We start from the raw sequence: 13915 nt of genomic DNA, 5'->3' as shown, positions 1-13915 counted from the left end.
CAATTATTAAGTCATGTACTAACAGAGACTTGGAGGAGAGAGACCTAATATTTAATAATCCACATTTCACTGTTTTACTCTTTGGTTCAGATGTGGATACTGTATTGTTCTTTCTTTGTGATTGTTTATGTTTAAGTTGTTTGTTGCTGGTTTTTAGTTTGTTTTTTGTCTTTTTGGAAGCTGACACAGTCTCTATGGAGATGGGTTTTTGGGGGGGTAGCAGGAGGAGAGAAGCTGCAGAGAAGCGTGTAAGACTGCAACTCTGCTTCCTGGTCCCAACTCTGGATAGTCATATTTTGGGGGGTTTAATAAATTTGTCCATATTTCTAGAAATGAGAGCTGCTCCATCCAAAGTGGGATGGATGCCGTCTCTCCTAACAAGACCAGGTTTCCTCCAGAAGGTTTGCCAATTATCTATGAAGCCCACATCGTTTCTGGGACACCACTCAGACAGCCAGCAATTTAAGGAGAACATGCGGCTAAACATGTCACTCCTGGTCTGATTGGGGAGGGGACCAGAGAAAACTACAGAGTCCGACATTGTTTTGGCAAAGTTGCACACCGATTCAATATTGATTTTAGTGACCTCCGATTGGCGTAACCGGGTGTCATTACTGCCGACGTGAATTATGATTTTACTGAATTTACGTTTACCCTTAGCCAGCAGTTTTAAATTTCCTTCAATGTCGCCTGCTCTGGCCCCTGGAAGACAATTGACTATGGTTGCCGGTGTCTCTAGCTTCACATGTCTGAGAACAGAATCGCCAATTACCAGAGTTTGACCCCCGGCGGGTGTGTCGCCGAGTGGGGAAAAACGGTTAGACACATGAACGGGTTGGTGGTGTACCTGGGGCTTCTGTTTAGGACTATGCTTCCTCCTCACCGTGACCCAGCCGCCCTGATTCCCCAGCTGCTTGGGGTCTGCCGGGGAACAGCTAGCGGGGCCTACGCTATTTTCGGCTGCACCAGCTACAGGGGCCTGGCTAGCTGCGGGTGAATGAAGGGTGCGAAGCCGAGTCTCCAATTCAGTAATCCTGGCCTCCAGCGCTGCAAATATGCTACATTTGTTACAGATATCATTACTGCTAAAGGAGGCCGAGGAGTAACTAAACATCTGACACAATGAGCAAGAAAGTGCAGGAGGGACAGGTGAAGTAGCCATGGTGCTAATGAGTCGGCTACGAGCTAAGCTAGGCTAGCGAGACAGTACAGAGACAGTGAGTGAATACTTTGGCTATAAATTAGGTAGTGAGTACACAGAAAGTGTGCTTCGGAGGAAGCACGTGAAGATTATACTATGAAAGAAGAATGTATTTAAAAGTTGTTAATTAAATCGCTAAGCAAATAAGCTACTCAGAAACACCACTGTGTTTGAGCAGGAACAGGAAGTGATACTCTACCACAGAGCGAGCGAACACCAAGTGACAGCGCCACCAAGAGTAACATGAGAGAGGAAATAAGCATCGCCTAGGCAACTGGGGCCATGTTAGAGCCATCAGTTTCAACGTGATGTGTGACAAGCTAATCGCTGCTAATGTGAGATGGTGTAGATGGAAAGGCACTCGAGTGGCTCTTATGCAGTTTATCAAACAGAGTACATCTTAACACGTGGGATCCCACAGGGCTCAGTCCTTGGACCTGTTTTGTTTCCTTTATATCTGCATCTATTCAGCCATGTAATCCATTATACACGAGTGTCTCTCTTACGAACTGTGTACCTTTAATTCTTACTGCTGAACTCTGATAAAAACTTAAGTCCTCATTATTGGTCCTGATCATATTTCTAATAATGTTAGTCCCCTTTGTTGGACAAGTAATAACTGAGTAAAAGCAATCTGCTAAAAACTTGACATTATTTTCAATCACCGACTCAGTTTTAGCCACATGTCCAAGTCTAATCCATTTTTGCTTCATACAAAATGACTCCAGACTGCAGTTTAAGATTAAATCACTCCACGCTATGGCTCCACTTTAGATCTCAGAATATCACCCTCAGACTCTTCACAGCAGACAATCGATTAAAGGTTCCACAGTCCAGTCTTTAAAACAAAGGGACACTGTGCTTTCACTGTTTTAGCCCAAAACTGTTGGGCAATTTTTCTTTGACCATTAGGCTCAACACAATCAGGTGCTATTGAAAAAAAAACCTACCTCTATAAATGGGCTTTTGTATAATGTTTTACAGTATTTTCTTATATTTTTAGCCTTGCCTGCATTGCCTATTGTTGTTACACATACTGTATATATGTCACTCTCTATAGTGAGAATGCAAAAACATAAACAGGAAACAGAAAAATAGAAGAGCAATGGAAGAATTTTTCCTCTCACAGAAACATTGACACCTATGGGTTTTTTTCTTTTTAACTCAGGTGATATGTAGTTGATTGAGAACAAGTGATTTAATTAAAAGCAACAAAAAGTCACTTAAGATGAGTCACTTCCTGCATTAAAGGCCAGCAGCTGAGCGGTTATCCGGGTTAGTTCATATAAAGCATGCACTCCTTTCACACCGCTAACAGCTGTAACTGATTCAGCAGTGGCTTAGCCTCCGCTCACACTCAACTGCACCTTTGCAGAGCAAGCACAGTCTGTAAATCACTTAATATGACCTTTAAAAACAAGTCCACCCTCATGCATTTCATTTTAAGATTGGTTGCTTCAGACCAAATTGGACAATAACACACTGGCTGGCAGCAAAAGGTGAAATAAGGCTACTCGGCATTGTGAGACTTCCCATGGACAAAATCTCTACTCAGACAGCAGAGCAGCACAAACACAGCCTAATTATCTGTGCTGGGTCACTGTTCCTGCTGCTCAGCACAATCTCTCACTCCACAAACCAACGGCCCGTCTCTGGGTATTATTCATGTCCTCTTTAAAGCATCTCTGCTGCAGAGCAAGGATACAACCAAAGCTGTCACTTCTCCCCTTGCTGATCACCACTGATAAATAAGAGTAAGAAAAAAACACAAAGAAGAATTCATATAATGTCAGTATAATGTAACAGAGGCACAACATATAATATGTTGCCCAGTTTTTCCAGTTTTCTAATTGGTTTTTATTTTCATTCACTCAGTAAAAGGACTAGATGTTACAGTCCCTGGTAATGCATTGCTTTAAATAGAGAAAATCTTTCAGGGATGGCTGTTATGAGGAAAAGTAGCCCAGAAACTTTACCAGCGGCACATATCGTTGTGTGCCTCAACTTTCGGTCTTTTACCCAGGCTAATCTGCCATGTTTCCTTGGTTAGGTTTAGGGGTTAGAGATCTGATCTAAATTATCATATTAAAATTTGGGACACATCGTCAGCAGTGGACCTTGGATTCATCGGGTGTTTTGGCCATTATCTCCAAGGAGGCCCTGCCAGGGCTGATCAGGCCCCGGAGTGTGTCAGTGGTTTATGTTAACATTGTTATTTCTCTTCTACTTTCTCCTGTTTAGGTTTCTACAATTTACTCTCTATTCAATGCAACTGAGAAATACTTACCTCTTTAACATTTATGGAGCCTCGTTTTAATTTAATTTTCACTTTTGGCTTTTAATTCAGTTTAGTTTCAGTTTGTTTCCAGAGTGCGTTTGTTTATTCGTCTTTAAAAATGTTTAGTTTTACTTTCGTTTCTATTAGTTTCAGTGCTATTTCTAGTCCCCATTAATTATTATTGCACAGAGGACATATGTGAGAACAGCGTTCAGGAAAAGCACGTGACTCACAGTCTTGTACACACCAAAGTCTGATCAGGAAACAAACACTGAAACTAAGAATATTTCCTGTATATATCTTCAAATTTTATTTCAGTTGGTTTTCCAAGTTCACAAAATTGCAGTTTGAATATTTTTCAGTGGTTTCATTTTTATCTTTGTTACCTGAAATATTTTTTCCCACGTTTTGACATTTAGCTTGGCAGAGCAGATCCTAAAGAAGGTGAATGACTCCCCAATCAAAGCGACAAATGGCTTTTACGTCCACTGGACTTTTCTCATCTTGCTGACTACTGAAAGCTGCTCTTTCCTGTCGACACACATTTACACAGATCTTTCTAATACGTGCATTGATGATTACCTGTCACACGGCCATGTTACAATGACCATTTAGCCCAATATTCATGTCTCTGAGCCCGCGGTCAGATATTTGTTTTTCATAATTTCTCCAACAGAGGTCGAGCAGGGCCCAGCATGCACTCCAGATTTATTCAGGAAGTCAGCATAATTGTAAAGTAATATAACGCTATCAAAAGCCCATCCAACACTTCATCGAGCATATGGCAGATTGTGCTCAGCGCACTTCATGCTTGCTAACTAACAGGACCTTCATTAAAATTCTGCTTGTGGCCATGGCCTGCAGAGCAACAACAGGAAATGTCACATTTCCTCGCTGCCAGCATTATGGACACGCTACACAATGACATCACCGGTGGCGGCTGCTTTCCTCTCCAAATGATGAAGAAATGGCTGGCAAATTGAGACCAGCTGCACCTGAAGTGTTGTGAGGATTCGTAGTACCAATAATGAACTGGATGTGACCTATTCAGCAGCTGCTCTGGCAACCCTACAAATTGGTGCATCAAAGGCAAAGTGATTAGCATTTCATGGTTTGGAAGGTGAGATAAGCAGGAATGGTTATGTAATTATTGTTCTGGACACCAAGCAGCTCCGAGTCCAGCTCATCTGGATCTCAGTGCATGACACACACTCCAATAACCTGCTCTTCTTTCTGTAGTAACCTGAGGGTTTGTTGGTGCCATAGAGATGTGATTGTGTGATAACAATCATGAAATACCAGCTGTGTTCAACCATATGCCACGCGCACACATCAGTTTGCAGAGAGAAGTCACAGTGGGCTTAGCCGAGAGGCCGCAGGTTCAGTATGTGCCGTCACATGCTGTCGTTAAATAATGTGCACCACGAGCATGTCGCCCCCCAAAGGACAGAGTTGTAGAAGTTTACACACTCATAGGGATTTGACAGTATAGCTCTGCTGTCATGTGAACCAGTGGCCTGAATTTCCCCTCATAATAATAAGGCTTTGGGGGGCTTTCACAGAGGATTTGAAGGGAGTTTAGCATGAGAGACATGCGAAGAGAGCCTGAACTGTCTCATGTGTTTGTCCCTGCAGCTGGTGAGCGAGCAACAAGAGAGCCGCCCGCTTCTAAGCCCTTCTATCGACGATTTCCTCTGCGAGACCAAGTGCGATGGGGTTTCCCGCCCAGTTACTTCCAACACAGCCGGTACAGCACTTTTATTTCCGCATTTAAGCTGATGATAATGTGCTTACATCAAGTATTTTTCTTTCATTTGTACAAGCATTATATTTAAATCTACTCATATTTAATAGCCAGGAAAACCTTTCTGAGCCATGTTGGGACTAGAACAAATGGATGTCACTTCCTCTTTTTATCCAACACGGCCAAAATCCTGGAGACGAGTTTCTTTCTTTTATATAATTTACCTGTGCCTCAAGTCAGATCAATAGACCTTCATATATTATATGATATTTTGATTCTTCACTGTCCACAGGTTGCACTCAGTGATGCCCAGTGCTTGCACAAACATTAGCTGTTGAAGGATGTACTGTATATATATATTAAAAAAAAGGTTTTAGCATCTAACAAAGGTTCATTCTAACATTTCCTTTTCAGCTCTATTTGCAGTTTTAACACTATCCCTACTAAACACCCCAGTAATCAGTTTTATTCACCTCATACAATAATGTTTCCTGTGATTCTCACACATTATAGTGGACTGATTTATTTTCTACTTCAAACATTAAAACTGACTATATTTAAAGAATTATAATACAAATGTATTATAATTAGTGCTTTAAACGATTGTTTGTGCTAAAATAATCTGGATCAGACTCACTGTTGAGAAACTCAACCATCTGACATTAACAGAAGCTGAACACCATCTTGATTTCCGCATGGCATCGTTTGCAGATCAGACAGCTGACACATGTCATCTCTCGTCAGCTGAGAAAAATGCTGTGAGCAACTCTGTCTCTCCCTAATGGAAAAATCATTATGTTTAGGAACATAAACTGCAGAACTGAGGGATTTATTTCTCATTGTGATTTGGAAATAAGAAGTCAAAAATAAGAATAAAACTCTGTGTTTAGGCAAATTTCACTGGGTACAGTCTCCTGCTGCTGCAGTTTGCAGCTACATAAAATGATGCAGGTGAAGCAAATTTTAGGTTTGATTGTTTGTGAACTTGTTTTCATGCTGGATGGAAGTTTCCGGAACCACACGACACTTAACAAAATCGAACAAGCAAAGATAATTACGAGCTCAAGTATGCTAATCCACATGAGTCCTCCGTGATGATGCTTTCTCTGTTTCACTTCCATCTGCTGTTCAGGTCGACAGCAGCAGGTTTTTTTGCTCTTCTGAGTCTTAAAAACCTCCACAGTTAATTATGAATTGATGTCACAGTAACTGGGGTTTAGAACCGAGTCAATTATACATCTATTTAAATTTGTGATTTAAAAGAAAACAGCGCAGAGGTTTGGGGGTCTCCATCCGGACCAATGCAGCTCTGACATTAACGCATTCACAGAAAGTCGCTTCACCAACACTCTTCTGCTCTCATTTTTTCCTTTTGTCATCACTTTGATGTTTACTTGCTAGTTTAAATAGTCAAAGGAAGGCTTGAAGGATGTGTCATTAACAATGTGTTCTTTATAAAACTGCTAAATATAAACGAATCAAAATGTAAATTAAAACAAACTAATTCTGGCTGAAAATCCTGAGTTTGGGACCACCAGCCTCTACCTTTCTTTCACCTGCACTCCCGTCGGAGCTACTTCCTGTCCTTAAATCACAAGGTGATGTGGTAGGATTGTGTCAATACATGATATTCTTGGGAATTGAAGTTTGAAAAGTGATTGCCAAAGATGACATTTCGATTGTTACTAGTAAATTAAACATTAAACAAATTAAACACTGATGTGTGCACACTTGGTCCATTCTTGGATCGTTGCACACTTGAATGTGAGTGTGGGGAGTAGCTTCCTTCATCAGTCACAAAACAACAGAGTGTCACTTTGTCTACTGGCTTGATTTTAGTTTTTGTAGTTGTGTCAGGCCTTTCGTTTTGTGATGATGGAGGGTCAATGGAAATTGTACTTATTAGTCAGTATAATCTTTCAGTGATATAAGTTTGCATATGGTAGAATACTGCATGTAATCATTTGTGTTTAGAAGTATATAGTTGGTGACATAGTGAAATGTTTCATCCTAGGGGGCCTGTAACACTTTAAGGTGTTTTAGCGTCCACCCCCACATCCTGGAGAAGTGTTTTAGAGTATATTTCTTAACATGGAGGGTTACACATCCCTCTAACTTTGTGGCCAATAATATGTTCTCTCTCCACTGCAGCAGCGACTCACCGCTGAACAGTTTGGTCTTTGTCCAAATTGTTTCACACACTCAGAGCTCTGACGTGGCCCGATGGAGACCACTGGTACAAGATAATCAGCTGTAATTTGTCATTATGTTTTGGCTCACTGGTTTCAAACTGAAGAGATCAGGACTCTCGATGTCTCAGTGGTCATACTTGTTTACTACAAACCCACTGGCCGCTACACAGTAACTACTTCTAAATGCTTACTGAGGAGGTTTCTTCCTGTTAAAAGGGAGTTTTTCCTTCCCACTGTTGCCAAAGTGCTTGCTCATAGGGGGTCATGTGATTGTTGGGTTTTTCTCTGTATCTATGAAGCGCCTTGAGGCGACTTATGTTGTGATTTGGCGCTATATAAATAAAATTGAATTGAATTGAATTACTGTGCGCTGTATTTCTTCCTAGCATCATCATTTCAAGGAGACTCTGGGTGGCAAAACAATTTTTACATCACTGTCTCTTCATAAAGCGTTCGTGATTCTTTTGATGCTGGAAACTCTTCAGGCAAGCATCCACACGAGTGTGTCTCCCTTGATTTCTAATTGTATTTGTCATCTAAAGAGCACAAGGCTGGGAAAACGAGCACACTCTCTAATTATGTAGAGATTTCAGTCAACAAATACTCTCAGTTGCTTGACATGAAGCAGCAGCATGCCGGTTATGCAGTCACGTACCTGCACTTTTAAGCTCGTATGGCTCAAAAGACGTCGTCGGCTCCTCGGAGGCGAGCAAGAAAAGTTTGTGGGTTCCTCAAATATCCAGTGTATGAAAACGTTTTAGTGTGGGTTTTAGCAAGTCATGAATTTTTAATCTAACCTCACAAAAACATGTCATGTATTTGGTTTGCAGTGTTTCTCACTAAACTACTGATGGGAAATAAAGGAAGCGAGTCTACTGCAAAAGGACAAAATGCCACGATAGATACGATGCAAAGGTTTTTAGTCCCCACTCATTTCTTAATATTTTTGCTTCCAAGGAGCCAGACTCTCTTAGAATTTTTTAAATAGCCCTGAGCAGGAGTTCTTCAACCTCTGAAGATCTTTTTCATTTTTAGTCCTCTCCTTGTACCTGAGCATTTTCACAGTAATGTTTTCTTGTTTGTTGAGCCACCTAACATGACTCGTGCTTGAGTTACTGCACTGACCAAACTGCCTCCAGAGCCCGTCTCATCCTTAGCAGACCGTGCAGTCATTTGCAGTATATTTAGATTGGCTGAAAAGAGCAGCAGCAAATTTTTAGATGCCCACCTAAGGGGGAATACTCCAGCTTAAGTACCGCTGACAGGTCTACATGCCACGTCAGAAACCGTGCCGATCAAAATCAAAGCCCATGGTGCACAAAAAGTGAAGCCTGCTATTCAGTCTCATTACAAAGTTTTACAAGTTTGACGCAACCTCGAAGGCCTCTTAAAGTAAAGACGCCAATAAAGTCGCAAATTACATTTGAGATAAGGAGATGGTCAACTCACAGATTACTAATTTTTAAAAAAGACCAGAGTGAGGGGGGAAAGTACTCTATGAAAATTTAAGTGCAATCCAACACTCCAACAGATTTGATCAAATTAGAACACGTTTAATGAATGCAGTTTCCATGGCTATCAATGATCCTTCAGATGACAGATGAGAAGCTAACCATGTGCCATCTCCTCACAGTTCTCTCTTCAACTCTGGACCTGCTAGATCTCAGCGAACCTGGAGAGAGGAGGAACAGCAGGGACAGAAAGAGTGCCCTGTTATCCCAGGGAGACAGCCAGAAGAACACCTCACACAGGAAAAAGACAGATGAGACAGAGCTGATCCAGGTGGAAGTTGAACATACGGCACCAAGCATGCGAACCCCAGAGAGGGCATCACTGGACTCAGGTAGAGAGACGCTCCAAAGTTTGGGTGATTTTCTGTCAGTAACACTAAATCACACTTAGTATCAGGGATGACCTGCTCCAATAAAACTGAATCCACTCCACGCTGCCAACACTAATGTGCAAACGTGGTCAATCCTTCATCAGCCTCCACTCGAGCCCTCTGACACACCTTATAACTTGAACAACTACAACTCCCATCATCTTGTGTGGAAGTGACCTCACACGTGCACAAGAGTGGCCACAGAAGCACTGAGTCGATTTAATGTAATGAAAGGGATAAAAGAAAAGAAACAGCCAGTTCCTTTTGTGTTTGAAAAGGTTAAAGTCTGTAACTGTGGTGAATAACTCATGGGAGGGAGACTGGTTATAACTGTGATGTCATTTAAAGCAGAACTTTGTGTCCTGATAGATTTGTGGACAGCTGATCGACTTCTCGTTTTTTAAATTTGTTTAGATTTGTTTTGTTTTTTAGCTAATTATTTGTACTCTCAGAAAGACGTGTTAAAAGGTTTGTGTTTCAAAGCTGGAAAAAATAACTTATCTTTGAAAATTAGTGTCACCATTTAATTGCACACCAAACCTGATTAATTTAGCTTTTTGTCTGAACACATTAGCGTTTCCCCAAATTAACAGAAAGTGGAACATCTGTGTATGTTTCACGGGCAAATTTGAAATGACATTTCTTTGTTTTTCCATGTTTCACTTTGGTTTTTTGTTATGTTATTACTGTCACCAGTTACAATTGGCTCACTGGATAAATGGGAAGAATTGAATCCCAACCCTGAAAGAAATGGCAACAGAAAATGGAAGCTGGAGAGACGACGTTCTTCTAAAAATTCATCTAATGAGTTTCTGTGGTAGGTCCTTACCTCTATATTACTCTGACTGGATAATAATCATATCATCTTTTTCATATCTGTCCAGCATCATTATTATTTACACTGGAAATCTGAATTCCCTGTCAGATGTCTAATAATCAGTAGCCAAAGTCTCAGAGCTTACGCAGCTTTTTGTGCATTAAAATTTGTGTCACTTTGTAGGAAAAATGTCCTTCAGACTTGTTTTTATCCCACCTCTAAGAACCGTCTTAGGCTACGTTCACACTGCAGGCGAAAGCACATCAAATCCGACTTTTCTGACCCTGCGACTCATATCCGATCATGGTGTGACAGTGTGAACGGCACATTGAGAGACCAGTGTCGGAGTGTTAAAGAACAGCTTTGAAATTCTCATGAGTTGTTTGCAAAAGAAAAATCACCATCATATTGCAGCTATCCCTTCGGCGCCAGCTGTGGGCTCAAGGCTGGAGCCGAACAACAACACCCTGATAACGACTGTGTTGAGTCTGTTCTTCCCATTCCCTGCAAGGCCACCTGGGTTGGCTGGAAGACTGTTTACTTAGCCTAGCAGGGCGAAGGACAGTCTCAGCTGAACTCTGGACACACACACACACACATATACACTGATAAGCACTCACCGACGCATCACCCTCCCTACCCCGGATCCAACGCCACCTCCAACGCTTACCTCCCATCCGTTGTGGACACCGGGTCAGCTGGAGGCGCAGTCAAAGATTGCAGCGGTCCCAGATCAGATGTACACACTGGAACACTTTCCCATGTTGCTGTCTGTGTTTATTGTGCTATGGTGTGTTGATATCTGTGCATTCCTGTATTATCCTTCTGTGTTACACATTTCCATGTTTTTTTCCTCGCTACCTGGCCTGACCTGTCTCCCCAATGTGATGTTTGTGTATTGTATGTACGGTCGGCAAGGTCTGTCATCTCGGTTGTGGGCAAAAGACCTGCAACTGACAAATAAAGGCTATCTCATCTCATCAAATCCGATATTTTCAAATCCGATCTGGGTCACTTTCGTATGTGGTACTGAATCCGATACATATCCGATGTTTTAGAAAGCGACTGCTGTTTGATGGTCATGTCGCATTAAATCCGTCTTTTACGTCACTGACACAAGACAGACGCCAACTATCAGCGCCCAGGAAGACGTTGTGAACACTTCCTGTTTGTTGGGAAGACGATGTTGGAGAAACGTGAACATTTTATTTGTACTGCTCCTCTCTAAAACAGTCATACGGATAAACTGTAATAATACACTTATAATTATAACTTAGAGCAAAATTGGGAAACGTAAAGTCCGAAGTCTTTATATTAAGGCCATCAGTCAAACACTACTGCTTGGTCTGGGTTGTGTGTGACGTCTTCTTTTGCGCATGCGGACGCGTTGAGCGTTCACACTGGAGACCGTTTGCTGTCACATTGTATTTGTAGTGTGAACAAGCAGACAAAAAAAAAATCGGATTTGATCAAAAATTCAGAATTGAGCATCAAGACCTGCAGAGTGAACGTAGCCTTAGTGTCTTTATGTTCAGGGTTTTTAGGCCCACGACTTCCTTTGCTTGCTTCTTGTTAGACAAACAGTCCTGCTGAACATTTTAGGTAACTGAGGAAACATTACTTTAGTAGACGGTGAAACAGGGGAGACCGAATGTTTGTCCACCTGTTGATTATATAGTGTTTTATCTGCTATTGGCAGAGTTCAAAGGTAAATATTTACCATGGTGATGTTTTATGCAAACATGTAATAAAATTACATTTTTTTACTGCCATTTTCTAATTATTCATCTTTAAAGCTCTACTGCCAACATGTTTAACATGCTGGCTCATCCCAGTCCTCTCTCTTTTTTCTTTAGGTCCATAGATTGTAAACCACAGATAGACTCGTCAAATAAGAATACCCTGGAAGCAAACACCAAACTGGAACCAGAGTCTGCACTGGCGTCACAAGTAAGTGCTCGGAGTGTGAGTGGAAGGCAGGAATCCTCATTAATGCACTGTGTGCGCACTCGAAGTCTTTTTTAACTGAGAAAGCTTTCCACATCTCCGACATTAGCGTTTCCCTTTCCAGAACACCCCCACAGCACCACCACCCTCCTAGGGAAAATCAAACTACATGAACATACAACTGCAGGAAAAGGCTGTGGAACCTCCCACCATTGATTGCCTGTCGTGTCCTGAGTCTTTGTCTAAATCACACTTATAAACAAGTACAAGTGACCACATTAATGTCACACATTCTTACTTTGTGTAGGCTTTGTGAATGTCTGAGATCCTGATGTTTCCAAAAACTGACATCAGAGCTTCAGTTTCAGAAGCTGGAATCAGAAGAAGAGCACGCCGCTGTAAATAAAGGCCGTCAAAATGCTTCTTGACATTCACGTAAAGATTTCATGATGGGACAAATGGGACTCTATAGGAAAGATTATTAAGAAGCATGAAGCTGTAAAATGCCATAGAAGAGACTTTTTCAACATCACTCCATTTTCTAAACCACTGTTTATCAAATTTTGAGACCCATGGAGCAGACGCCAGGCAGGGAACACCCTGGAAACATCCAGGACAGGTTATCAGTTACCATTTCATGCTCCATATTGCACCTACAGTCAATTTAAAATCTCCAATAAAACTAACAGGGTGGAAGTCAGAGTACCCAGAGATGAGCCACATACGCACAGGGAGCTGGAGGAAACTGAGGAAATTTTCCCAAAAGAGGGAGTTCTGCAGGGATTATTTTAAAAAAGCACTAATCATCTTCAAAAATGTCTGTTTTTGTGACTCTGATAAAGATTAGTCCAGATGTTAGGAGTAATCAGTGCAGAAATCCTGGTCATTCCAAAGGGTTTACAAACTTTTTTACTGTATTGTTCTGATTGTTGCACTGTTATATACGTTTGAAGAACTGATGACTTAAGCTTTATTTACCAACTGCATGTTTATGTTGTGTTACAATGAAAGTTTGTATCTAATAAAACACCCTACTGTGTGTTGTTTACCCATCATTTTGTCCTAACACCTACAATTCTTCCATTTCAGCTCAACAGGCAGTATATTAGTGGAAGACATGTAAGCCTCCCTATGCATCCTTTCATATAACACTGAAAGACTTATACATTTGTACCAGTGAAACAGCATCACACCTTCTCAGAATATCTGGCTCTAAAGACCAAAAACAAGGTGACTGTACTGAGAGCAAAAAGTAAGATAAAGATCAAAGTTGGCTTGGGATGGATTCCTTTGTGGTGCTACTAGGTCCAAATGTCAAGCGCTTTCTGCCTTAGTTGGTGTCTCTGTGTAGGTCTGCATAGGGGTCTTGTTTTCAGACGCCATTATTAGATTAATAGCCTATGAATTATTCAGCAGCCTTACTCCAAACCCATTAGTGTTGAGCTCACCGAGCTAGCTAAGCCTATATCACCTTTTCAGCACACTGATAAATAATAGATTTGGGATTAAAGATAGCTGTCCGAGACGGGGGCCGGGGAGCTATTGGCAAACAAACACACCAAATTTGTTTTGCTCAGGAGTTACATTGTAGCTCGCTGACAGAGATACTGTAAAGAGTGGTTTTAGCTTCCCACACAGCAGGTACAACACGCACACAGAAAAAAAATGCATGCAAAGATGAGGCGGGTCCTGCATGAGATTTACATACACGAACTAACACAAGTGTATAACTCAACCTTCAAAGGAAAAATCCACCCTCGTTATTTTGTGGAGTTAAACATCAAGGAGGAGAAAGAATCGTCATTTTATATGTTTATAAACATGAAAAGAAATCTTTTTATGATGCAGTTACAG

The 13915-nt window shown here is 41.3% G+C and overlaps 1 protein-coding gene across 4 annotated transcripts in view; it reads left to right on the top strand.

Annotated features, from left to right (window-relative positions):
• The window catches only part of pex5la (peroxisomal biogenesis factor 5-like a), a 128491-nt gene that overhangs the window by 80169 nt on the left and 34407 nt on the right, over nucleotides 1-13915 (top strand). For all 4 annotated transcript variants that reach the window (XM_085266028.1, XM_085266026.1, XM_085266027.1 and 1 more), the window contains 5 exons: nucleotides 5115-5226; nucleotides 9049-9258; nucleotides 9994-10114; nucleotides 11971-12064; nucleotides 13151-13180. In XM_085266028.1, coding sequence (XP_085122154.1) covers nucleotides 5115-5226; nucleotides 9049-9258; nucleotides 9994-10114; nucleotides 11971-12064; nucleotides 13151-13180 — 567 coding nt within the window. The remainder of the gene's footprint in view (nucleotides 1-5114; nucleotides 5227-9048; nucleotides 9259-9993; nucleotides 10115-11970; nucleotides 12065-13150; nucleotides 13181-13915) is intronic.

This window comes from Mchenga conophoros, linkage group LG23 (genome assembly GCF_057382185.1).
Source record: "Mchenga conophoros isolate Kocher_MC1m ecotype Shallow Benthic linkage group LG23, M_conophoros_male_GT1.1, whole genome shotgun sequence".
Taxonomy (NCBI): Eukaryota; Metazoa; Chordata; class Actinopteri; order Cichliformes; family Cichlidae; genus Mchenga; species Mchenga conophoros.
This window is presented reverse-complemented; position numbering and strand designations above follow the sequence as displayed.